Raw genomic sequence first — 26,571 nt, 5'->3', positions numbered from 1 at the left:
ATAAATTGATTTATACATTATAAATATTAAAAATTTTAGTTAAATCATTCGATGATGAAATTTTATTTTAATTATGAATAATTGTATACATTCTTTATGAATAATTGTATATATTCTTTTAATTATAATTAATTTTTTATTATTGATTGATATTAATTATTAGTAATAGTAATAACGACGATAGAATATAACAAAAAAATATTTTTGTCATTCATATTAATTATCAGTAATCGAAATCATTTATTATTCTTAATTAAAACAATAAAAGTTATTATTTAATTTAATAGTTAATTTTCTTGTATTTTTTTTTTGAAAAATTTCTTTAAAATTTAATTATGATTGCTTTCCATTTAAATTAATTTTTTGAATAATTTTCTTCTAAAATATTTATATTATTGATCTTTTTAAAAAAGATAAATTTTTAAAGCATAAACTATAACGTACGTGCCTAGGCGGATAGGGGAGCGAAGATATAGTAGAATTAGAAGCGATCATCGTTAATTCGTTATTGTGCAGAGAAACGTTTATTTTGATTTCGTTATCGAAGCACTCATTTGATCTATTATAGCCGCTCAAGTGAGAACTGTCCTTGCTTGGAATCACCATTGATACTATGGCAATCGTCATGTTTACACGTAACATATAATTTAACATGAAACCAAAGATTACCATGATGTTTAACACTTGCTTGCATGTTAATATATCTGAAAGCATGAAAAGGAAATCAAGGAAATCATTGAGAATCTAATCACCGTATTGTATCCTTAAATTCAAATTCACGATTCATTTCAAGTAGATCATTTTCAATTGTTGCATTGCGCTATTGAATAACGCCACTATTCGATAAATTAAAATTAAGGGAAGTTGCATAATATCCGTAGATGCATGATCCTATTGGTTTATCGCGAACAATTAACCAGTTGAATAAAGGGAATAGTTGTGCGACTTTAAAAAAAAAATGAACTTCGCTTACGCCATTGTACTAATTTACAAATTAAAAATCGGAAATATCGTTTTTTTTCGTTTAAATTGCAATACAACTTTTTTTCGAGTTATTTAATGCAACATTTGAAAATTGGCAACAACCTTCACCCAGAACTTGACTTGTATCCGCTTGCTATTTATATTCGTGTTGATTGGCATAGCATCACGATCCTCTTTGAGGTAAGCGTGCTACATTGCGCAGAATGTTTCTGTGCTTCAGTTCAGAAATTCGATTTCAATATATATACATCTCGATCGTTCGACGAATCGTTAAACAGAATTATTGTGATAACATAAATTATTGTGATAATTTGTATTTTTAAATATGCCTTGAACGCGAAGAAAATTAATTTAACTGAACAAAATCTATTTTCGATTTGATATATAAATATATAAATGTAAAGATATCTTACCTAAAACCTTCCATTTCGATGCCATTATTTGATATTTGAATTCGGTTGTAATACAATAATTAAGAAATCGGTCTTCTTAAATGCTGATCGATTAAGGAAGAAGAAGAAGAAAGCTAGAAGGGGATTAAAAAAGGATTAAGAAAAAGTTTGAAAAGGAGTAAAAAAAGACAAGGAAAAGTTCAGAAAAAAATAAAAAAAATTGATTGGCAGATGTTTCAATGCTTTCGAAAACACTTGTGCTTTTCCCTCTGCAAAATGCAATTTGAAAAGTTTGGAAACGACTGATTGAAGAAAAATGCAAAACACATGCAATATACTTCTAGAGCCAGAGACAAAGTCACGAAAGAGAATCAAAACTGGCGATGGTAAAAAACTCGCGAAGAGTTCGAGAACACAGCGTGTTATTGGCAACCGTCAGTTGAACTGCACGGTAATCTCACAGCGTGCCAGTGATGACGTTACGACAACGCAAATTGTTTTAACGGTAAGCGTTTGTATATGCTTGTATTAGTATTCTTATTCCTACCTCTATTTGCAACCGCGCTCATACTATTACTGTTGCACATTCGTCTCTTCTAATGATCAAACTAAACTGAGTAGATCGCGAATATTTCGTTATATATATTTATGCATTCTTTTTTTTGCCAACTATTTACATCCCCGTTTGAACAGTTTATATATTTGAAAACTAGCAAAAATTAAAAAAAAAACGAAGAACGTCACTTATTCATATTATTCTTCTCATGTCAGATATAGTGAATATTCAATAATTTATAGTTTAAATATGAAAGATTTTTTTATGCATTTGCTTCAGAGTTTTATTTCATTATAAAATATTGCTTTATCGTAATTGTAATAAATTTATTGTAATTTGAAATTAAAAATAAAAATTATGTTTCTCTATTTTTACTCAAAAAAAAAAAAAAAAGAGAATTTACATATTTATCTCTAACATGACAGGAACAATATAATAAAAAAAGTAATCTGTATTAAAAATAATTCAAAGCATGAATTCGAAAATAAATTCAAATTTAAGAATTGTTTATTGTATGCACTTTCTTTTTTTTTGATCTGTCATTTGATATCATTTTTATTTTATAAATAAACAAAAAGATTCTGTTTCGGATTTCAGTTTCTGAAAATAAATATTATTTAATCTTTATTAAAATAATGTATAGATCAATTTCACTTGAGTCGATTAATAAAAATTTGTGAAGGATAAAGAGCAACGTTACTCGAAGAACATTTCAGTGAATTCCTTGATATAAATTTTACTCGATTCTATATACAAATACCACATAATGCAATCTGACTCTATCACTTCCGATTATCACGATGAATAAACGAACGAAAGATATTCGAATAATTAATCCAAAATATTGAGTTTGCTGGTAGTTTTCCTGAGTTGTGCTCTCCAAGGAATAATTTGGGTATTATCATCCATCTGATTCGCTTGCGTTGCATGCGATCCGTGATTTGAAATATTCGTGTCTTCCTTTTTCTCTTCTGCTTCTGATTTCTCTTCATGTCGGTGGGTACGTGGCGGATTTGGCGGATTTTGTGGATTTGATGCATTTGGTGGATTTGGCGAAGGCGAAACGTCACGTCTTAATGACGGTGTCGCATCCACTTTGAACATTGGCATCACATGTGCTTGGCTCAGTCTATTTAAATAAAAGTATTATTAGAATTCTTACAAGTTTAAACTTCATTTTGGAATATTACTTTTTTTTAATAATAATAATTCGTTTTATATTTTTTAATATCGATAAGTCGAAATGAATAAAGACAAAATATAACGGTTGAATTTAAGAATTCATTATTTATGTTTATTTATAATCTGGTACTTTTAGCATTTAGTTAGGTTAAGTTGATAAATTTAAATTAGATTAGATTAAATTATTAGATTAAGTTATTGATTTCGTGTTGACGAATTTATCTTTAAAATTTGTTTTCACGATAATGAATTTGAAAATTGATTATGTGAATACTTATGATGTCATTTTTATGGAAATGATATCAATCAATTAATGGATAGACATTATTAAATATGAGACTTTTTATACTTTTGTGATTGTATTTTTTGATAGCATTCAATGAATAAAAAAATATCGATTTTGAATCTAAAAATTAATTCAAAAATATATATATTTAAAATTTGGTATTTTTAGCATATTGTGTAATTTAAATTAAATTATTGCATAAAGTTAGATTAAATTACATTATCAACATCGTGTTAACATTCTATAAGAAATTGGATGATAGAAGAAGAAGTTGAAGTTTTTCACGATTATAAATTTGGAAATCTTTTGAATTTAGATTTTTATATTTTTATTGTATTTTCTGATAATATTGATGAATAAATAAATATATAGCGATCAAATTAACTTATTATTAATTTGAATAATTATATTCCTAAATTCAAAACCACGATCAGATAAGACAAAGAAAGTTTAGAAAAATTAAAAATTTTTCCAATTTTAGAAAAATTGGAAAATTCATTTTCCAAAATAAAGTTTGATCTGATGATAATTATAAACGAGCAAATATTAAACCTTTTTTCTTCATTATCCTTTTTAGCGAGAAGTTGCCTTTTCCAAGCAGGAATCGCTTTCTGTCGTCTTTCTTCGTTTTCTCTGGCAATTTGTTCTTCTAATTCTTTCTTTGCTCGCTCAGCAGCTTTTCGTGCTAACATTTGTCGTTTCCATATTGGTATCACGTTTCCGGAACTATCTTTCTCTGGAATCTTTTGAAAATTGATAAATTAACATTAAATAAGCGTTAAATGAGAAAAAAATACTATGATGTAATAGAAGAAGAATGAAAAAAAAAATCTAATTCTAATTGTTTACTTGATCCACGAAATTCGAAACGTTGAATACTTTATTGATCTCGGACATAAGATTCTGCTCTTGCGTCTTCTCGACTTGTGCCATTTCCACCTTTAGCTTTTTAATTCCAGGAATGTCCTTGGTTCTTTTTAGTTCCGCAATCAAATCGGTTTTTTGAATAAAGAATGACTCTGAAACTAAGAACATCGATTAATTGAATAATTCATTAAAATATCCGAATGTTATTATATAGTATGTCTGAAAAATATCGGGATTCTTTTTTTATATTTTTCTAGAAACGTCATTTATCAATTGTTTATAATATTTTGTAGTTTACGCATTTATATGAATTTACTAATTTTTCATAAGTAGAAATATGATATCACATAACATATAATGATTGAATTGAAATATTTTAACAAAGTGGAATAGTGGAACAGCGTTACTTTAGATAATGTACTTGCTTATTAGACCATGATTTTATGAATTTTTGACTAAAAAAAAAAAAAATTATTGTTATAATTAAATAATCAACCATCATATTTTCATCTGAATTGATTTCGTGTGATTATTTTTTTTAAAACTAAAAATATTAATAAAAGACATTTGCTGCAATGATATTTCCGCCATATCAATAATAATGGTAATGATATTTAAAATGATTTAATCAGCAGACTTATAGAAATTTATCTTATGTTGGTTTATTTGTTTAATGATGTATTGATGCCGAAAGAACATATTTTTAACAAAATGGATATCTAAATATTGTAAATTTTTGAATTTATATATTTTCAGTCCTATTTTTTATGTATGTACTATATAATTTTATTATTATTCTGTTATTATTCACTTACCATTAGTCATAGACACACTACGTGGCGGAGGAGCAGAAAATGTTTTCGTTGCGTTCATTTTCGTGGTGGTTCTTCGGAGCTGAATGCTCGTCAGATCTTGAATACTTATAGTCGCGAGTGGTTGCGGTGTTTTTGGGGATTCGAAATCAACCATTCCAGATTCTTCATTGGCTCGTCGCAATTTTTGAAGTGGTGACATAGGTGGTGGTGGAGGTCCTGCAGTTAATTCCTTTCCTTCCTCCACTATTATCCTTTCCTCCTCCTCGACACTCTTTCTTTCTTGCTCCCCCTCTGTCGCAGCTATTACCAATATTTCGGGCTCTTGATCTTCTATCCCTTCTGATCTAATACAGCTTTCTCTTCGATCTCCGCTTCTGCTCTGTATATCCAAATTGTCCACTGATCTACGAATGTTATTTACTTTGACAACTAGTTCGATATATCAAATATGAAAAATTTGAAACACATCACATTTTGATTTTTTTTCTTTAATATCCTACTGACCTTGCTTTTAATAAATTGCTTTTTGTTGAAACCTTGCAAATACTTTTCAAATATTCGGATGGCTTAAGTAAGGTGTTCGAGTCCGCGTTCGCGAACTTGGGTGGTATAAACGGTAGCACCATATGTTTATTGACCAGATGAGCCGTTTGACTCGTCTTAATTTCCTCGGTGTCCGCCGATGGACTGGCAGGAGGTACTTCCGGCTGCTGACGCTCGCCGCAAGATATGTCGGACTTGTTGATCGCTGTTCCGAAACAGAAACGAGGTAGGGGGAACGAATCATAGTACGCGTCGGACAAGTGAAATCTAGGTAAGTGTATTATATGCCTGATGAGCGCTATGGTCTAGTAAGTGGCCGTCTTCGCGATTCACCGAGGCTTTAATTATTATTATCATTATCATTAAAATCCGCGTACCAGCGACACATGTCGATTTTTCAATTTTAAAATCGGTCAGTCGTTCGACTCGATTAAATCTTTTTACTCTTTTTCTATCATTATTCTGTTTTCTTTTGCCTCAGTTTTTTTTTCATTTCCTTTCGAGTAATATATTCTTCTGTCATTTTATAAAATCTTTTCTCTTTTTCGCTTTCCCTTTCCCTTTTTTTTTTTTGGTACGAATCGAGACAAGTTTGAAAATTGATAATACTTACCTGTGGATGGAACAGATCCATTTTCACTTCTTCCGTTACGATTCGCATCACCGGATGCATCTCTTTTCTCTTCCTTTGCAATAAGTTCTGCGTTTTGTTTAGTGTTCACCATGAGCACTACGACATCCTCCTTATCCGGTAATGGAGGAGGTGGTGGTGGTGGTGGTGGCTTGGCGAAGCTAAGAAAAATAAGCGATATTGCAAAAGATGAAAAATATGATACTAATACCGTAAACGATATTTCTTCTTTTTTTATTAGGTTATTATAGATAAAATGAGCGAATTCTTAATAAAACTTTATTACAGTTATAATTAAAGCTTTATTAAAGTTAAAATTATTCTAATTACAATAGCTAATTGATTGTTATTAATAATTATTTGATTTATATTTTATTTATATTTGCCAAATTAAATTTTTTACGCTAATGATGAATTTATTTTTTAATATAATCTTCTAAAAACTTTATTAATGTTATTAATATTTTATACATTATATTGAATTTTAAACATATATAAAAAAATTTGATTTTAAAAATAGATATTTATATTTTTTTAAAATAAAATAATTAATAAAACATTTTAAATTAACAAAATATAATACTATTTAATAGTACATTTATTTAATTCCGAATGGTTTTACGAATTTCCAAAATCGATTATTTCTTATCAAACATTCTAATATGACACGTTTTATCAAGAATTGTGATCGGTTCTATTTCTCTTTGATTTTCCATACTGTGGTCTTATCGTTCGGCCTACTTACCTGGCTCCGCCATTGACTGGTTTGATCTCCTTTTCGCTTTCTACTTGTGGCGATTTAGTCGTGTTTTCTTTCTCTGAAAACCATAGGTGATGTTGTGACCGATTGTCAACTTATCTAAAAATGTCTACCAACATACCATACGACGATTCAATGGAAAGCTTCCCGTTCTTTCCGACTCGTTCGTTGCTGCTATTCCGCGATAGCGACGGTGTTGACGCGCTAGATGAGAAACAAGGGATCTCGCTGCTGACGTTCGATGACTCGCTCGTGCTACTTGATCTACTGTATCTGCGATCGGTTTTCCGGGAACGGCTGAAATCGATTTCGACATTGATTTCGCGAATGTTCGTTCAATTAAAATTATTATATCACCGTCATGCGTCATAATAATCATTGTGAGTTTATCGATAAATGAAACATAAAATTAAATTAGATATATCCAAAAGTTCTTTTCGTTTCCTTTTTTATTGTATATGAATTTCGTGTATTTTTCTAGAACTTCTAGAACATTTTATTTTTTGAGAATAATGATTGAAATGAATCATTTAATAATTTTTATCATTTATAAAATTGTACTTTATATATCGAGCGTCTTAGTTTTATTTCTCTAGAACTTTTCACTATTCTATTTTTTAAAAATAATTTTTTTAAAAATATTCGAAATGGCTTCTAATGTCATTTAAAAGATCCGAAAATAATCAAACTATGATTATTCTATTTAATATGTAATTATAAAAAAAATTTATAATTTAATCAATTTATAATTTTTTAATATTATTAATTGGTGAATTTTGCAAGAAAATTCAAAACTTAATAAGAAAATATACATGTTCTTGATAAGCTACAACGAAACTATTTTAATATCAATAAAAAATAAATTAAACTATATATTTCTCAAATTTTGATCATCAAAATCATATATATAAATAAAAAAAAAAGAACTTTGTAATATATTTCACGAACAAACACATTCTTATCTAAAGATATCTTGTAATCAAAATGAATCATATCATTTAATGATTTTTATATTTTATTATTATATGTCTTAGATTTTTTTCTCTGGAATTTTTCACGAATCTGTTTTACCAAAATGATTTGATTTAAAATGGCTTCTAATGTCATTTAAAAAACTGAGAATAATTGAACTATTTAATTATTTTACTTAATCTATAATTATAAAAAAATAATTATTTCTAATCAATTTGTAATTTGTTAATTTTCTAATTTTGTAAAATAGTCTAGGATTTGATAAGAAAACAAATATTCTTAATAAGCTATAAATAAATATTAAAGAAAAATAAATCAGATGGTGTATTTTTTAAATTTTGACCATTAAAATTGTGGACATACAAACAAAAAAAAAAAGTTTCGTTATAATCTAATATATTTCACGAACAAACACGTTTCTACGAAAAATATTGAAGTCGTCCTTCTGCGACTTCACAAACAGCTGACCAAGCGTTATCAGAAACAAATGTTTCGAAAGCGAGAAATTGATATTGCAAAATTTACAATTTTGATAGCATCGTCAATTATCCGAGATGATTTCTTGATGTTAGTGTGTCATGTAGCGAATGTACATCACGAATTGGCAAGCATAGCGTGTATTGTATGTACCTCCGATCGGATGTGTTGTCAAGCTTCTTCTGTGGATTGCTAACTATACCACCGGTATCAGAATCCTGTCGCAAGCAGATTTGTTCGTATGCATGCTCGGACGGCTCTTGTCCCATTTCCGATTTGTTCGTATAACCGTTTTCGTTCGACGGTCTGTCGAGAACACCATTGTTGAAATGCACATCCACTTTCACTGGAACGGAGACTATAATAAAAAAACTGGTTCGATCATAACGCGATGAAGTTAACACGAAGGGAATCGTTGAATGTAGTTCGATCTTTGGCTACAAGGAAACGGGACATGCGCGAACTCTAGCGGGAACGCATGAAATATCTAGGACTCGCGCCACTTACCAGTCAAAGTCTCGTCTTTCTTTTCAAAGTGACGGTGTTTCTCCGTATCCGCGAATAAACGAGTGATTCTCGTGTAGACGAGATCATGAGGGCTGTGCAAATAAAAAGATTCCGTATCCTTTGGCTTCACAGGCTCGCTGATATACGCACTCATGGGATTTATATAGATTCCATCGCGAGGTCGTGAACCAGGTGGATGTAGGAAAAACGGCTCTTGAAACATACCGCAGCCACGTAACGAACACTGAAAGCACCACCACCATTGTTCTCATTATCGGTCGGTGCCGTCTCGCATACCTCTCATACCCTCTTCCGGAAGAGTGATTCGCGCTAGTTCGAGCATAAGCTAAGCCAAGCCAAGCTCGAATCGAGTCGAGCGGAGCCGAATCGAGCCGGACCAAGCCAGATCGAATTGGGTAAAATTTCGTTTTAGAGCATCATATATTTTTAAACTTTTTTTTTCTTGGTATATATAGTATATAATACTAGATGAACAAGGATAAAATATATATAACGGTTTTGAGTTTAGGAATACATTAGTTCAAAAGCTACTTTAATTAAAAAAATTAATTTAATTAAAGTAAAACTATATAGTATCTAACCAGTATATTTCGTCTAATCTAACTTACTTATCTAATCTAATTTAACGGCTATATTTTATCTCTTTATTTTCTTATTCATCGAATAAGAAATAATAATTTGTTCAGAATAAAATTAATCAATCATCATTTTACATGATAAATTTGGAAGTAGACTCTATAAATATTTATGTTGTCAAAATGATTTAACAATATTAATAAATATAATCCGAGCATAATATGTATTTAAATAATAAATAAATAAATAAATAATCCAATTAAATAGTTATTATATTAAAATTACGATATAATATGCTAAGATTACTAAATTTTTAATCTTTTAAATTATGTTACGATCACTGAAGATACATTTTAATCTTTTAAATTATGTTACGATCACTGAAGATACATTTCATAGTGACATAAATTTTTCATCGTTATTATTCCATTATATTATTATTATTATTATTATTCTTATTCTTCTTCTTATTCTTATTATTATTATTATTATTCTTATTCTTCTTCTTATTCTTATTCTTATTATTATTATTCTTATTCTTCTTCTTCTTCTTCTTCTTATTATTATTATTCTTATTCTTCTTCTTATTCTTATTATTATTATTATTATTATTATTATTATTATATTTAAACATTATTGTAATAATTCATTTTTACTACATTATATTATTATTAATATTGTATTCCTACTATATTATGCTGAAATATAAATCAAGTAAAATAATATAAAGAATTTTCATAATAGTTATATAAAGTTAATATATTCATAAAACAGCACATCGATTCTAAAACAAATATATTATAAATATATTAAATACATTAATGTTAATATCTATTTAATAAGTTATATATGACAAACAAATAGCATGTTAGACGAAACAAGATAGAAATAGATTGCTTTGTTTCCATCATATTTTATTTCTATTTCACTTTTAAATTATTAAATTATTTATAAAATAATATTTAATAAAATATTTATAAATAATATTTAATAAATATTTTTGCATAACAATTTTTATCAGTCTTTAGAATCGACTTTCCAAAGATATCTTATGAATATACATATATTAATATTCTGTATATGTCATTTTTGATTATAATATATATATATATTTTTATATATATATATATAAAAATTATAATTATTATTAATAATTATTAATAATTAAAATATTTTTATATATATATTTTTATATATATATTTATATATATATATATATATAAGTTGGACAAGATAATTTAATTATTTAGAATAATTTTTAATAATATTAAAAAATATTTTAGATAATAGTTGAATTTTGAAATTGAAAATTTCAAAAGATATATATTCTAGTTATTAAATATATAGCTATTATTAATATTTTTAAAAAACTTATAAAAATCAAAATTTGTATGTTTTTTAAAAAAAAAGATCATATAATTTTCAATACAATTTGTTACCTCCTTAAAAAAACAAGTTATTAAACGAGTTATCTATAAAAGAATATATAAAACAATATTTACCTACTCTTTGTTTTTCATATAAGTTTTATAAAATTTAAATTATTTTTTTATTTTTATTAAGCTAATAATTTTTTAATATACATTTTTTAATAAATATTGAGCTATATATATGTATACATTGACTAGCACATTAAAAATATATGATTTTATTTAAAAAAAAAATTTATTTTTATTTTTCGAAACTAACTAAACTTCAATTTTTTTCCAAAAGATTTGTTTATATTCATATCAAAAATAAATGAGATATTTTAAATAATCAACTCATCTTGTTCATCTTGTTCATTTTACATACATAAAATTAATATAATTTAAATTAATTTTTAAATTAATATATTGCTAAATTTAAAATATATTTTGTCTTTATATATATATATTATTAATTAGAAGAATTGAAAAGAAAATGATGGCCGAAAATAAAATTTAATTAAATTGAGACGAATTCAAGTCATATATGTTTCGCTCTTTCAAATTCGATCGATTGCATATGATTCACGATCCAATTTGACTTACCGCTACCTTAACGATATTTAAACGATTATTCTAGCATGTGCTACTAGCCTTGTCGGCGGAACTCGTTGTGCAGCTGCAAGTCGTCACGTCGCTCATGTTCTCCGAATATTCTGAACCACAACGATCCCTGGCCATTCTCCCGGTGACATTGGTGCGGTGAGTTTCGCTCGTTTCCTACGGAATCCCGCGTTTCTCATTTTATTCTTTTTTTTTTTTTCCATTTTAATTTCATTTTAATTTATAACCGTATTATGAACACATCGATAGAATGCAAATAGAAATGAAGACGCGATTAAGAATTAAATAAGGCGTTAATAGAAGGTGAAAAACGAATAGTTTTGGAGATAGCGTCAAACGATCGCGCGAAAAAGTTTTTTGCAGCGAAACTTTCTACGCGGAAGAATGAATTTAAACATTGCAACTATAGCTGCTATCGCCACTGCGATTAAGATAAATGAGACGATAAAATGTAATCGCCGTTGCGCGAGAGTTAGTCAGGCCTAGATTCGAAATTGAAATAAGAAATAGCTTTTTGAAATAAATCATCATAAATATAATGTTATTTGAAATATAGATAATATTGATTTATTTAAAATAGCAATTTCAAGTAATAAATTATATATCTATTTTGTAATTTTTTTTATTTTAAATCTGACTAAAAAAATAACAGAAAAATAAAAGTTATGACATATTCTATCGTACAAACAAGAAATTAATATTGTTTCTATTAAAGTTATAAATATTTATGAAATGAAATTATTTAAAATAATATTTCAAATTATCTGAAATAATTATTTTATGTAATTATTTTAAATGATACCATTTTTTAAAATTAATTATATGTAATTTATTAATATTCGTGAACATACACGAAATTACACGTATCATTTCACAAATGTCGAATATATCGATAAGTCTAAATGATCTGGATTTATGATTTTAACTATGGCCATTTTGCGTTTAAAAGACATTTCTCAATGTTACTATAAACTTACTATTATTAAAGAAAAAAATTTATTATAAATATTTATAAATTGCATAGCAATTATAAATATTTATGTATGTATTATAGCAAGAGATCCATTTTTGACAATTCTAGAATTGTCATGCTAAAAAAATATATTCTACTTTATGTAGTAAAAAAACGTAGATAAAAAACATTAAAAAATATTATTTTTAAGCATTAGAAAAATATTAAAATTATGGACTGTTTCGTGCAATAACAATGCAGATATAAATCCGTTTCTTTTTTGCATTCAATAGAAATTTAATAGAAAAAAAATTTTTAATTAAAAAAACAACAATAGATTAATGAATTACATTTATTTATGACAAAATGTTAATAATATTAAATATTATAAAATATTAATTATTAATATTATTATTAACATTTTGGTATAAATCAATAACTTCAAATTTCATCAAAAATTCAAATAAAAACTTGTATTTATTTCATAATTTACTAGTTACTAACTGTATCAAAATTTATTATAATTTATTATAATATAAACTGCATCAAAAAATATTTTCAATTATTATTTTTTTTTTTAATATTAAATTAAACTATACATAATTAAACTATAATAATTTTATGTACATTTTTTTAAATTTCTTTCAAGTTGTTACAAATGAATTCACCATCTTCATTTCCTGCAAAATCTCAATTAGAATTTGCTTCAGAGAAACTTTATTTCGATGACGCTTCAGGAACTGCGATAAAATCGCGTGAAATTGTTTTAAATCGCATTTCAATCGTGACCCGGGAACGCCATAAGTGTTGAAAGATATGCCACGTGCCGCCGTTCTCTTTCGTTCGTGTATACTGTACGCGGAGAAAACGCGTTTCGATTCTTGAACCGATACGCCCGAGTTACCCTTTTCGAAGTAACGTTCTGGCTTTCGCGCTGTTACAGACACTGAGAATCGAGGGTAAAGAATCGCTCGAATAAACACGATATATATAATTGATCGTAACCCGTGCCCGTGACAACCAAGCAATCTTTTCAAACCATGATTCTTTTCTTTTATCAAAGTTTTCTAATAGTTGTCCATTCGTCGCCTTCCTCACGGAACCACGATATGCTGACTGCATAATCAGGTGAAGGACGTTGAATTGTGAACGATGGACCATAGATGATATAGACACGACAAATAAACTGATATAGACGCGACAATCGAATAGGAAAATAAATCATTCGTCTCGTGCAATTTCAATTCGTTAAATAGATTTTTCTTTTTGAATGTATCTTTCGATTTAATTTTGAAAGATACTAACCGATGATTGAAGAAAGATTTCCCCGAAATTGTTTTTTCGATTGATCGATCCATATGGGAAGTAAGGATGATTCTAAACTATGTCGATCCGCTTGAATCATATTAAGGAACGATTTTCATCTCATGATCGATTAAATGAAATGTTTATTGATTATATGGGATAAAATATAGACGAACTAAGACGAATGCAATTACGAAATCCAAATGATATTGCTAATCTTTCGTGTGTTTATTTTCGAAATATAATTTTTAAACACTTTAGATCATCAAAGAAGATCGAAAAATACTGTCATTATTGATTCGTGAGGGTGAAAATCGGTAAAGGCCGCTTGTGAGATCTCTTGACCTTGTTCTAATTCACTTACGTGTATACCCATGCAAAATCGGGACGATCGTTGAATGTTTCGCAGCAAAAAATCTTAGAGGATCATCGTCCAAAAAGAAGTCGATTTATCCGTGACGTGATTGATTCGAAGCATTCGTGACTTTGAATCTCCGTGGAACCATTTGCAGTTAAAAAGTCGGTGTTTCGTATCGCACCTATAAAACCGCGCTGATTTAAAACGCGCACTACGTACACTTAGTCGAGTCACCGATAAACTAGAAGAAAATTAGCTTAACACAAGTTAATTTATCAACTATTAATATGAATATGTATGTATGTATATATACATATATATATATATATATATATATATATATATATATATATATATATGAGCACGGTATTTTAAATTGTCTAATAAAATTTTTTCGTGGCCGAAAGTGAGAACTTGAGAGACCGGTCGAACAACAAACTCAACCTGTGTACGCGGTAAGCGACAGACCGAGACTCTCTCGAGTCAAGCCCACCTGTTCTGAAGCGAGAGCTGGCCGACTGGCCCGCGCTACCTGTCGGAGAAGGGATACATGTTTCCTTGGCTATAGTTACTACCGATCTTCGAATCAAGCTCCGTTCTATGCTCAACGTCTATTGCGCACCGCGCCACTTTTCCCTCTCTTCTTTTTTTCTTATTCGTCGCACCCTTCCGACTTATAATTGCCCTCTCGTCTTTTTCGTCTAACGCGTTTCGACGTGGTCCGGTGAATATGATAGACTCGATTTGCGAAAATTCGAGATGTTAAAAACAGGAACCAAAATAATTGGATCGGAACCTCCTCGTTCGTTGCACGAGCATTAAATTGCGCGGGCGAATTATTTTTTTGGTGTGTACGAGCTAACGAGAAACAACGAATTGTAATAACGTTGTTCGGCCTGCATCCGTGTGTTCTCCGTTAGTCGGTTGCCGTTCGAGCAGGATGCAGAAGAAAGGTTGCCCGGAGAAGGAATCTTCTGCTTGCTATCTCGCTTAACTGTAAACGGCCCCCACCTCTTTGTAATTTCGTTCTCTCGGCTAGTTCGCATCCCGCCAGATCGAAAGGCGGATGCGACTCTCTTAACGCACGGCAAATTACTCGTAATTAGCTCGTTTCGCTCGTCAACCTTTTCCATACATTTCTTCTTCCATTTTTCGAATGTGTTAAAAGATAATGTCTGCTTAAGAATAATGATATTTTGTTTTGACCGAATTATTATTTTTATTTAGATGAATTAAATACATATTTGGTAACTTTTAACCTTTTAACTTTATGTTTAATGAGTTATGTTTAATGAGGTTTTCATCATGTATTTATGAGTCACTATGAATGGCGAGTTTTACTTGTCGATTGAATGGAGAAAATATTTAATAGACTTGTATCAATTAACAATGAGCAAAGTAATAGTAAATGCTGAAAATATAATTAAAAAATATAAAATATAATTATAAATATAAAATTAAAAAAGAGATAATGCAAATAATATTAAATGATATTGTATTTAATTATTGCCTATTAATATTTTAAAAAATATTACAATATTTCAGAATTATTATTAAATAGCTTATTAATTTTCATTCAGTTTTTTATGTGTAATTTCTTTTCATTCATTTATTTATATATATATTTGACGAGTTTTATCAGTTAAAATAAATTAAGATTTATATTACTAACTGACAATGATATTTATAAATAATATTTAATAGGAAATATAACTAAAAAATTTTATAACTATAAAAGCAAAATTATATAATAATGTAAACAATACAAGAATCATTATATTTGTTTAAATATTTTAAAAAATATTATATACTTTATAATTATTAAGAAATTTCTTATTATTATTTTTATTTATTTATTTATTCGTTGTAATTTACAATACACAATATCGTCAATAAAAAATTTGGAAACAATTTAAATAAATGATTCAATTTTATTATATCCAACTATAATATAAAAATATCTTATTGAGTTATATATAATGTTTACTTTTAGCTTGAGTTACTTCTTCAGATTTCGTATCTATTTCTTATTGAAATTCTTATTTGTCGATTTTTCTTGACATAAAAGTTAAAAACTTTCAGCTCACAAGTGCTACACAGTTCTGATAACGTGTATATTTGCAAAATACACAAGCAAATAAATGAGAGAAGATTATTTAGAGAAATTATTAAATGGAACGAAAATCTACAAAGCAATTAAAAAATTTTTCGATGAGTCGAAATTGCAATAATAATTCATAAAATAAATATTATATATTTTTATTTTCGAATATGTTTTTCATTCAATATTTTATTTTAATAATTTATTTTTTTTTAATAATAAAAATACTTGATACTTTTTTAATAATAAAAATATATTTTTAATTATTTTTAAAAGATATTCAAATATTTTCGAATTGGTAGTATATTTTAATGACTTTTAAACAATATTATGCTATTCATTTTATAGAAATAAATGATATAAAACTATTGATTTTTAAACACAATATATTTACATATATATAAAAAAATACAAACAAATCCATATGAAAAATTTTTTTAAATTAAATCGTCCATATCCATATATTTAGTTAATTCATTAAAAATCTGTCGCTCGAATACTGACATTTTCTGTCTTGATAACAGTTCAATTGCGAAATCTAGTTTTCTCGAGCGAAAGGCTACTTTTGCTCTGTCAACCGTATCGAAATTTGATTGCTCGATCTTTAATTTTCGACTTTAACTTTCGAATAATTTGGTATAAATTGGGGTTGAAAGTAGTAGAGAATGAAAGTAACATGTTATATAATTTAAAATGTATCAATGATAGTTGATGTTGAAATGTATCAAAGATATATGATGGAAAATCATGATTAAAATATACATATTCATATCCTAATAAATAAATATTAAAATGGAGCAAAAAATAGAGACAAAATTTGTTTTTATTATTTATTACATAATAATGTAATAATAACAAAAAATGACATATTTTTATTTAAATTTTTTATTGATTAGATAAGATTTAAATTAAAGTTAATAATTAATATTTAATTACACAAAAATTCGTATAACATAATTATAAAAATGATGTTTCAAATACTATGATATGTCAATTGTATGATTTTTAAAATTTCCTTTTTAACAGTATTACAAAAAATTACTTTTGGCATTTGACTAAAATTATTACATTTCAGAATCATAAAAACATTCTAATTTTCTAATATTCGATATATTTGATAAAGAATATATTAACAGAATATACAATAGCATTATTTTTTTATTATCCTCAATAAAATTTGTTTAGTGATTTTCGATGTTATAATGCAATCATATTTGCATGAATCTAAGTCTCGTATAATAGTTTTAAATAATACGAACTCATATTATTCGAAGATTGTCTACATAAGATTTAATAGTTTAAATTCTAAGATTGCTGAATCATGTTTTATCGAGCGCTGAATTTGTTGATATAAATCTGCTGAATCAAATCGATTGTGATTCGGAGTTAACGAAACATTTCTGTTTATAAATTTGGTGGAAATACTTTTGATCTTAAAATCTTTTAAACTGACTATGAGATTATCCTTTATTTCTAGTGATGCAAGGCTGTGTGCAAAAATCCGCGTGTATAAATCGTGCATGAAAATCGTGCATAGAGTTCGCATTTGTTGTGATGATGCACCAGAAACCACGAATTCCTTTCCGCTATAATAATATTTAAGTTGTTAAAATTTAATTAATTTTATTAATTCAATTAATTCAATCAATTTATTTGAAATGCTTCAAACTATTTTTATAATAACCTAATTATTATTTTTGGAAAATATATTTTTTTATGTATATATGTACGAATAATTTTCGTACATATAAAATAGATAATGAAATGTGGAGTAGATTTAGATTAAATTGAAAAAAATTATTATTTTGTAGAAATTTTCAATTTGCTTATATATAATCGTACCATTTTATAATATGATTTTGAAATATTAATAAATTTAATAATAATTTATAAGTTTAAAGAAAAAGTATTGTAATTGATAATAAAAATAACTATTAAAAAAATTAAATATAATATAATATAATAATAAAAATATAATATAATAATAAATAAATAAATATAATATATATTTAAAAATACAAATCTTGTTTGCTATTAGAAGAAATAACTTAAAGTACAATATGAATTTTTTTTTTTAATGTACAAAAAATTGTTCTTTCATATTATAAAATAGTTTTTCAGGAAAGAAAGCTTTTGCTTTAAATTAATATCTATATTTCATTGTATTTCCTTATACAAGTAGATATACTGCTACTTAAGAATGTTATTATGTATTTCTGTTTGCTTCTGTATAATTTTGTTAATTATATTATATAATAAATCATAAACATTAAATCCTATATTAACGTTTTGTAAATACTGTTAGAGAATCGAAGTTCAGAAGTCAAAACAAGTATAGAAGTTGGTATATAAAAATATTGCGTATTCATTAAATTACAAGCAATTTAATTTTAATTTAGAAGAAGCAAAACAGAGATAAAATAAGATGGCAATATGAAGTAGACAAAGCGTAACGTCTCTTATTCTATTTCTTATTTGCTTCATCTAACGCAAACTTTAATTGTTAATAACTTAATAAATAACTTAATAAATAAGCCTGAACCAACATTTTTATATTTCAAGTTTTATTTGATTTTATCTGGAATCAAGTCTTCGAAGCTATTCTATATGAATTATTAACACTGCAGATTAGATATATATTCGATTATGAAAAGATTTAATTTATTAATCTTTAATTGGTCAGTTTGTTGATTCTATGTAAAGGATTCTGATTTCATTTTTAAAAATCTATAAACTATAAATCTGAAAAGTTTTAATATATTGAGTAAGGAAAAATAATGATTTTTCAATCTTTAAATTAATTTCTAATATTTAAATTTATAAATTTATAATATTTTATTTATATTATAATATTTATTTTTAAATAAATTTCTAATATCTTTAAATTAATCCAACATTGTATAGAATAAATTTCGATCTTCTTTTTTTATCGATTTTTATACCGTTTTGATAAATTAGCTATTTGTAAATCATTTTCAAATATATCATGCACGAATCGATTGATGTTTCAAATAAATAAAACACTAATTCGTTTGAAAGGATCATTTATTTGTATCAATTTAACATGACATATATGTAATATTTTTTATTTATTTATTTCAATATTCTTCGGTATTTTCCTTCCTATATTTGTCCTTGTCTAATCTGAAAACGTGAGAAATAAAGAGACATTCATTTGTTTGTCTTTATCATGAATTTTTAACGAGTATCAAAACGAGTTTTTTATTTATCGACTTTGTTGCTCAATTAATCGAGAGTGAGAAGTCAAGCGTAGAGAATGTAGGGACTTACTTCGTCTTAATGAATTTTTCATTTTTACAATACATACAAAATTTCCTTCTTTAGAATATGATACAAATGTCGATCGTATTAACAAGACGCACCTTCCTATATTCTATACCATGATTGGTCAGCATCGCGGTAAAATATCTAAAAACACGTTTTTCGTATAATTATGATCACGTTGTGATTACGTGTGATATAAAGATGACCGATCTTATTCGTATATAAAAAGGAGAAGAAATCGAAAAGAAAGAATATTCAGCGATCAAACATTACACGATGAAGGACGATTTTAAGGTACAGTCGAATATTCTAATTCCAAAAATTTGTATAAAACAACAATTGTTATTCGTTCCTTTTATTTCGATATGAAAATTGAATTATAAATTATAAATTATAAAATTTTAATTCGAATTAAATAATATTAAATGTTTCATTAGTATTATGTACAAATGTTTATTCATTTTTGCAATTCAAATTCAGAATAAATTGATTTTTACAAATTGAGCAACATTCAATATTTTTTCTTTTTTTCAAAATGTGAGAATTATCTCAATATAGAAGACTATATTTAGAAATTTTTCTTTCCTAATCTTTTCTAATCTTTATAAAAATTTTTTTTATGTTAAATTTATTAATTCTTTTTTAATGATTTCGATAGGATAAAACCTTTATAATTCTTTGCTCGAATTATCGAAATTCAATCGTATAAGAATAATTACTATTTTAATTTTATTTACAAAAATAGAATTATTCAATTTTGCGTTTCAGTATTTGTCAGGATTTGGTAGTGAATTTTCGAGTGAAGATGAACGTTGTCCCGGTGCCTTACCCATTGGTCAAAATAATCCTCAAAAATGTCCTTATGGTCTTTATGCAGAACAACTATCCGGCACATCATTTACTAGTAAGTAATTTTTTTTAGTTAAATTTATTTATATTATTAATATAATTTTTATCTCAAAATATAATTTTTATCTCAATTAAAGAAAAAAACTTGCATTGTTTGCAAATTTGAATATCTTAAATTTGATTTGCATAAAATAATATTTTAAATAGGATAAAAATTTTTATAAATAAAATATTTTAATAATATTTTAATAATAATCTGACATAAAATAAAATACTTCAATTTTGTTCAAGTTATTAGAATATCAAACTGTAAATAATATAGTTTTTATTCTTTGATCTATCATTATCATTGATAATGAAAGAAATTAAGATGGGGCAGTAGTATTATAAATAATGATAAATATTTTTACACGTAGAAAATTATCCAGCTGATTGTACCAAGATTTTCGATAGAATGTATATATATAAAAAGAGATTAAACTCTATTCATAAATTTCATAATTCATAAATATTCATAAATATTTATAAATGTATTGAATACGAATTATTTTCAGTAATAATATTTAAAAATGAATGAAATAAATTAAAATAAATAAAATATTTCAAGAAAAATATTTTCAATATTCTTTAAATAAACTATTATTTTCAAATACTATTTTAAAAATTATTTTATCAAATAAAATTATTTTCAAAATCATACACATACTTTTAAATACTTTTAAATAACATATTTTTAAATAAATAGGATTATTTATTATTATTTACTATTTACTATTTAAAATAATATTTTACCCAGCTTTGATTATTTGTATACAGCTCCTCGTTCTCGGAACAAACGTTCCTGGTTGTATCGAATTAAACCATCGGTCATTCATAAACCCTTCGTACCAATCAGTAATTCTCGTCTCGATTATAAATGGGATGCTATAGATCCAACACCAAATCAGGTAAGTTGATTACTTATTTTCTTTCAATAAATATTTTTATCGATACTCAAATATTCTGTTTGTGTTTTAGCTACGATGGAAACCGTTCGATGTGCCGACCAGACAAGCCGCAGAAGTGGATTTTGTCAATGGTTTGCACACGATATGTGGAGCTGGTGATTTTCGTGCTCGTCAAGGCATCGCAATACATATGTATCTTTGCAATGCTTCCATGAAAAATAAGGCTTTGTATAATGCCGATGGAGATTTTCTCATTGGTTCGTATATATATATATTAATTTATTCTTAGCATATGAATGAGTAATTGAAATCAAGTTTATTAGATTGCTCCTTAAGTTCTGCCTGTTTTTTTTTTTTATTGCAGACTTGTATATTTTCCTAGAATTATCATGTTATTTTCATAATCTTTCATAATATTTTATTTTCATAATTTTATTAATATATTGACTACGAGAAACTAAATGCTGTTTGTTCGTGAAAGGTAATTACGAATTATTTTATACTTAAAATTTGTATATAAATATTTATTTGTTCTGTTTCTCGTCTTTTTATGAATTTTTTGCAGTATATATAATAGTAAATAACATATTGAGAAAATATATAATAATGCATTAATATCAAAATATATGAAAAAATTTGAAATTTTTATTATGAATTTTTTGTATGGATGCGTAAAACTAATTAAAAAAAAAACAAGTGAAAATTATCGAAATATTGAACATTAGTAAAAAAATTTATAAAATAAATGATTCAAATAATTTCGCTTTAAATCGAATTCATCGAATGCATGATAATAATTACCGTGTTAACTTGTAACTTGTTGATTTTTTAATTAATTATTATCAATTTTGTAAAAAAAACTAGGATATTTAAACAGGAAACGTTTATTATTATTTTTTATAAAACAATAAGTAAATAGAATAACTTAATTTAATATTTTAATATTTTTTTTTTTAATCTAATTTTTAATATTTTAATATCTTTTTTTTTAATAATTTTTTTTTAATATCTTTTTTTTTTTGCTCAATGAAAAATAAACCAGTTATATATTTTTTATCAATTATATCTCATATTATTTTTTTATCAATTTATTTGTCTTGTACTATTAAAGATATAAAATCGCATTTCCGTTCACTTGACACTTTCTAATAGAGAAGCTTTCTAATAAAGAATTAAATATTTTTTAGAATTATAATATATATACATATATATATAGGATGTTAATATACTTATATTGTGTTGCAGAGTTTTAAAATGTTTTATAAGCAATCATAAAAATTGATATATAAAAATGATAAAAATTACTCGTTACATTATAAACAATTTAGGATCGTATATAATAACATAAAACTGGAACAAAATGTAATGGTGTAATAAAGACAGAACTCATTTTATTTCCATCTTGCTTCATTTATTATAAATTTTAATTGCTTAATAACGTAATAAATAAATCTCAACCGATGTTTCTATCTAACTTTCATGCTTTCTTTTAATCTTCAGAATCGATTCTCCAAAAGTTTCATGAATATAATATACATATAATACATATAATATTTTTTAGAATTAATATGAACTTATTAATCTACTAATAGTTAATATTAATTTGTAAACTTATTTTTGTTAAATATCGCAATTAAAAATTTCTAAATATTTAAAATTTTATAAAATTTGAAAAAATAAAAATATTTAAAATACTATAATAAACTATATTTTTTTTTAAATTAAGAAAATTTGTCTTAAATTTGTATAATTTAATTTATTGCTTTAATATATTTTTAATAGATATAATAATAGAAATATAAGTTAATCTATTTTTTAATAACGTGTATTATCAATGTATTATCAAGTATTTCTTGGCGCTTAATAAATTAAAATAGATATTATATATATATATATATATATATATCATATTATAATCACAATGTTCATTTATTTTTTTTTGAAAATATTTGTTTATTATCAAGTATATATGAGAATATACAAATGAAAGTATACGTTCAATGAATTTGTCAAATTGTTTCTTTTTTTTTGTTTTTCTTTTCTTTTAAATTTTATTTATCGAAATTTTTTTTTTAACTTATAAGCATTCAAAAATACTTTTTCGTTTTCGAGGCTAAATTTTGAAATACAAAATTTGGCTCGAAAATGTTCTAATTAAACATTTATCATCGATTGATTCGATTACAAAAATTAAAATTTTTATGATATTCAATATTGAAAAATGCAAAAAACAAAATTGTATTATTTATAGTGCCCCAGCTTGGCGCATTAGTGATAACAACAGAATTTGGCAAGATCCGTTGTGAGCCAAATGAGATTTGTGTGATTCAGCAAGGTATGCGATTTAATATTACTGTCTTTGGACCATCCCGAGGATACATTCTAGAGGTGTTTGATGATCATTTTCAGTTGCCAGATTTGGGACCAATAGGTAATAAATTATCTCGTAAATATGAATTGATGAAAAACTATATTTTTGATTTTTGATTTTGTTAAATAATTAATTTTAAATGGATCGTTACGCAAATTTATTTTATAAAAGTTGTATTATATGTGACTCTAATATTTAATATTAATTATGTTAATTTAATATTTTCCTTAGAAATTAGAAATCAAAAATATAAATCAAGCAATTATATAATTATATAATTTATTTACATTATATGAATTTAAAAAAAATTTTTGAAAAGAACATTGATATACTTTTGAAGCGTTGAGTAAAAATAGATGAATCAAAAATTTAATTTATAAAATAATAAAATAGTTAAATTTCATTAAATTTTAATAAACAAATTAAAGAATAATATTATTATTTGTATTATTATTCGATATTTTGATAAACGTATTTAAAAATATAAAAAACTTAACTTAAGTAACTATATATACATTTATTAGTAAACTATATAACTAATATAATAGTTTTACAATATTCTTATAAATTTTACAAATTTCAAGTAATTTAAAAACTTTACTATATATTATAATAAATTGATTTATCTCTGCACTTACTATTATGATATTATTTTATCAATTCAATAAATTTTTAATGAAATTTTTTTTAATGAGATTTTCTAATGATTATAATGTAACCGATTATGATTTTGAAACAGGAGCAAATGGTTTAGCGAATTCACGGGATTTTCAAACGCCAGTCGCATGGTATGAAGATCGTGAAATCAATTATGAGATCGTGTCTAAGTACCATGGTAAATTATTTGTCGCTCAACAAAACCACAGTCCATTCGATGTAGTAGCTTGGCATGGAAATTACGTTCCATTCAAATATGATCTTAACAAATTTATGGTTGTTAATTCAGTTTCCTTTGATCACTGTGTAAGTACATATTACATAAGTACATATCGTCTAATTATACATTATCACAGCAAAAATTATATGAAATAAATTAAAAAAATAAAAATTGAAATATTTCTATAGCAAAGCAAATAATATTTAAAAATATTCACTATTTGTTTTAATTTTTTATATTTGAATTTAATATAAGATATTTATTTTGTTTTTCAATTAATTGAAATATATGCAATAAGCATTCAAAATGATTATATTCTATTTTTTTAATTTTTTATTTCTATTGTTTAAAAAATAGATTAAATTTTTTATACCTTATGTTATATATAATAATATGTCTTTGATATTGTAATAATAAAGTTAAAAAATATTTGATGAAATTATGAAATAATATTTGAAATACGATTTTTTTATATTTCAATAAAATATTTATTTCAAAATAATATTTAAATATTAAATTCGTATAATATATATTTGAAATATTATTTTATATAACTATTATTATTTCAGAGAAAAATAATAGTTATTTGTAAAATTATATTATATATAGTTATTTGTAAAATAATAGTTATTTGTAAAATTATAGACATTTTTTTTATTTGATGTATTTTAAAAATCTATTTTCTTCAGCCTTGCATATTACACATTTTTCTGATGAAATAAAGCGATAGATAAGATATAGTATTCTCATTTTTTTTATAGGATCCTTCAATATTCACTGTTCTAACATGTCCCTCGGGAAAACTTGGTACAGCAGCTGCTGATTTTGTTATATTTCCACCTCGATGGTCCGTGCAAGAACATACTTTTCGGCCTCCATATTATCATCGTAAGTTTATAAAAAAAAATATCTAATAAATATGTTTGTGAACAATTGATCAAAAAATGAAAAAATAATGAATGCGATGAATGAAATGCGATATATAAATTTCGAGAATAATTATGGTCATGGCTATTTATATTATTATTTCTGTGATATGAAGTGGCATTAATCTCGTCGATATTGCCACAATTTACAAATGAACTTGATTTGCTTTGTTTCTTTGTTTTATTTTTTTTTTCCGTTCACAAACAGATAATGATGCGTTGCAGTCGCGTTTCCGATTTTTTATTTTTCTATATTGATTTGGTGTCAATTACATAGTTTGATATTTCGTTATGCTAGACCGCTTTTAAAAATCGCATAACCGAGATATCGGTGAAAACTCAGAATTTTCTCTGTCGATATTAATTGGCTTCCTCTTTTTTTTTTTTCTTTCCACAAACCTACAATTTTTCCTTTCTCCAATTTCTCTCTCTCTCTCTCTCTCTCTCTCTCTCTCTCTCTCTCTCTCTCTCTCTCTCTCTCTCTCTCTCCATGTATCTATTTATCTATCTAACTATCTAATTTTTGTTTTTTTTTCTCATTCGTTGTTTAATTTTTATTATATTAATTAATTGATAGAATTTATCAATTTTATATTTTATATATATATATAAGAAAAAAAAAATATATTTTTTATTTGCCTTATAGGAAATTGTATGAGCGAATTTATGGGCTTGATAAAAGGACAATACGAAGCTAAAGAAGAGAGTTTCCATCCAGGCGGAGCATCGTTGCACTCAATTATGACACCACATGGACCGGATACACATTGTTTCGAAAATGCTTCCAACAACGAACTTAAACCTGAACGCATCGCTGATGGAACTCAAGCTTTTATGTTCGAAACGGCATATAATTTAGCAGTAACTGAATGGGCTGCCAATCTTTCCAATAAACTAGATAACGATTATTACAAATGTTGGCAATCCCTTAAAAAGCATTTTGTTCTGAATTCCACAAATACATTATAATATATAAATATATTTTTTTTATATCTTATAAA

General features: G+C 25.6%; 3 protein-coding genes across 9 annotated transcripts in view; 1 reads left to right on the top strand and 2 right to left on the bottom strand.

Moving 5' to 3' along the window:
* Window positions 1-1,942, bottom strand: part of LOC122714407 (putative inorganic phosphate cotransporter) — a 9,449-nt gene extending 7,507 nt beyond the window's left edge. Inside the window, exons 1-3 of one of the 3 annotated variants that reach the window (XM_043935719.1) lie at window positions 1,924-1,942; window positions 1,398-1,510; window positions 445-704 (exon numbers count right to left, since the gene is read on the bottom strand). In XM_043935719.1, coding sequence (XP_043791654.1) covers window positions 445-704; window positions 1,398-1,422 — 285 coding nt within the window. In that variant the 5' untranslated portion in view covers window positions 1,423-1,510; window positions 1,924-1,942. Of the gene's footprint in view, window positions 1-444; window positions 705-1,086; window positions 1,314-1,397; window positions 1,539-1,714; window positions 1,827-1,923 lie in introns of those variants that run through there. The other 2 variants (XM_043935718.1, XM_043935720.1) reach the window with 2 other exon arrangements.
* Window positions 1,682-26,571, top strand: LOC122714408 (homogentisate 1,2-dioxygenase). Of its 2 annotated transcripts, XM_043935722.1 has the most exons (9): window positions 1,784-1,881; window positions 19,661-19,894; window positions 20,369-20,504; window positions 21,266-21,396; window positions 21,467-21,653; window positions 23,648-23,827; window positions 24,507-24,730; window positions 25,406-25,532; window positions 26,217-26,571. In XM_043935722.1, the coding sequence occupies exons 2-9, from the start codon at window positions 19,877-19,879 to the stop codon at window positions 26,537-26,539; spliced, it is 1,326 nt and encodes a 441-aa protein (XP_043791657.1). In that variant the 5' UTR covers window positions 1,784-1,881; window positions 19,661-19,876; the 3' UTR covers window positions 26,540-26,571. The 2 variants fall into 2 exon arrangements, with proteins under 2 accessions (XP_043791656.1, XP_043791657.1); XM_043935721.1 differs by lacking the exon at window positions 19,661-19,894 and having other exon boundaries at window positions 1,682-1,881.
* Window positions 2,540-14,694, bottom strand: LOC122714406. 4 transcript variants are annotated; one of them, XM_043935713.1, is made up of 13 exons: window positions 14,659-14,694; window positions 14,221-14,395; window positions 11,630-11,755; window positions 8,973-9,216; window positions 8,619-8,823; window positions 7,138-7,313; window positions 7,002-7,074; window positions 6,239-6,417; window positions 5,587-5,830; window positions 5,083-5,486; window positions 4,250-4,425; window positions 3,953-4,143; window positions 2,540-3,061 (listed from the first exon to the last, which is right to left on the bottom strand). In XM_043935713.1, exons 2-13 carry the CDS (start codon window positions 14,230-14,232, stop codon window positions 2,764-2,766), a joined length of 2,328 nt encoding a protein of 775 aa, XP_043791648.1. In that variant the 5' UTR covers window positions 14,233-14,395; window positions 14,659-14,694; the 3' UTR covers window positions 2,540-2,763. The 4 variants fall into 4 exon arrangements, with proteins under 4 accessions (XP_043791648.1, XP_043791651.1, XP_043791649.1 ...); XM_043935716.1 differs by lacking the exon at window positions 14,659-14,694 and having other exon boundaries at window positions 4,280-4,425; window positions 14,221-14,575; XM_043935714.1 differs by lacking the exon at window positions 14,659-14,694 and having other exon boundaries at window positions 8,619-8,811; window positions 14,221-14,569.

Source organism: Apis laboriosa, unplaced genomic scaffold, assembly GCF_014066325.1.
Source record: "Apis laboriosa isolate Shangri-la unplaced genomic scaffold, ASM1406632v1 scaffold302_cov145, whole genome shotgun sequence".
NCBI classification, from domain to species: Eukaryota; Metazoa; Arthropoda; class Insecta; order Hymenoptera; family Apidae; genus Apis; species Apis laboriosa.
Note: the sequence above shows the minus strand (reverse complement) of the source record. Positions and strands in the feature narration are given on the sequence as shown.

Excerpts from the sequence above, each read along its gene's own strand:
- LOC122714406 (XM_043935713.1), bottom strand. Across the intron at positions 8,824-8,972 it reads GAAAGACGAGACTTTGACTG|TCTCCGTTCCAGTGAAAGTG; the intron begins GTAAGTGGCGCG and ends TTTTTATTATAG. Across the intron at positions 6,418-7,001 it reads CCAGTCAATGGCGGAGCCAG|CTTCGCCAAGCCACCACCAC; the intron begins GTAAGTAGGCCG and ends TATTTTTCTTAG.
- LOC122714408 (XM_043935721.1), top strand. The coding sequence starts at position 1,693 with ATGCAAAACACATGCAATATACTTCTAGAGCCAGAGACAAAGTCACGA. Across the intron at positions 21,397-21,466 it reads TAGATCCAACACCAAATCAG|CTACGATGGAAACCGTTCGA; the intron begins GTAAGTTGATTA and ends TTTGTGTTTTAG. Across the intron at positions 24,731-25,405 it reads CAGTTTCCTTTGATCACTGT|GATCCTTCAATATTCACTGT; the intron begins GTAAGTACATAT and ends TTTTTTTTATAG.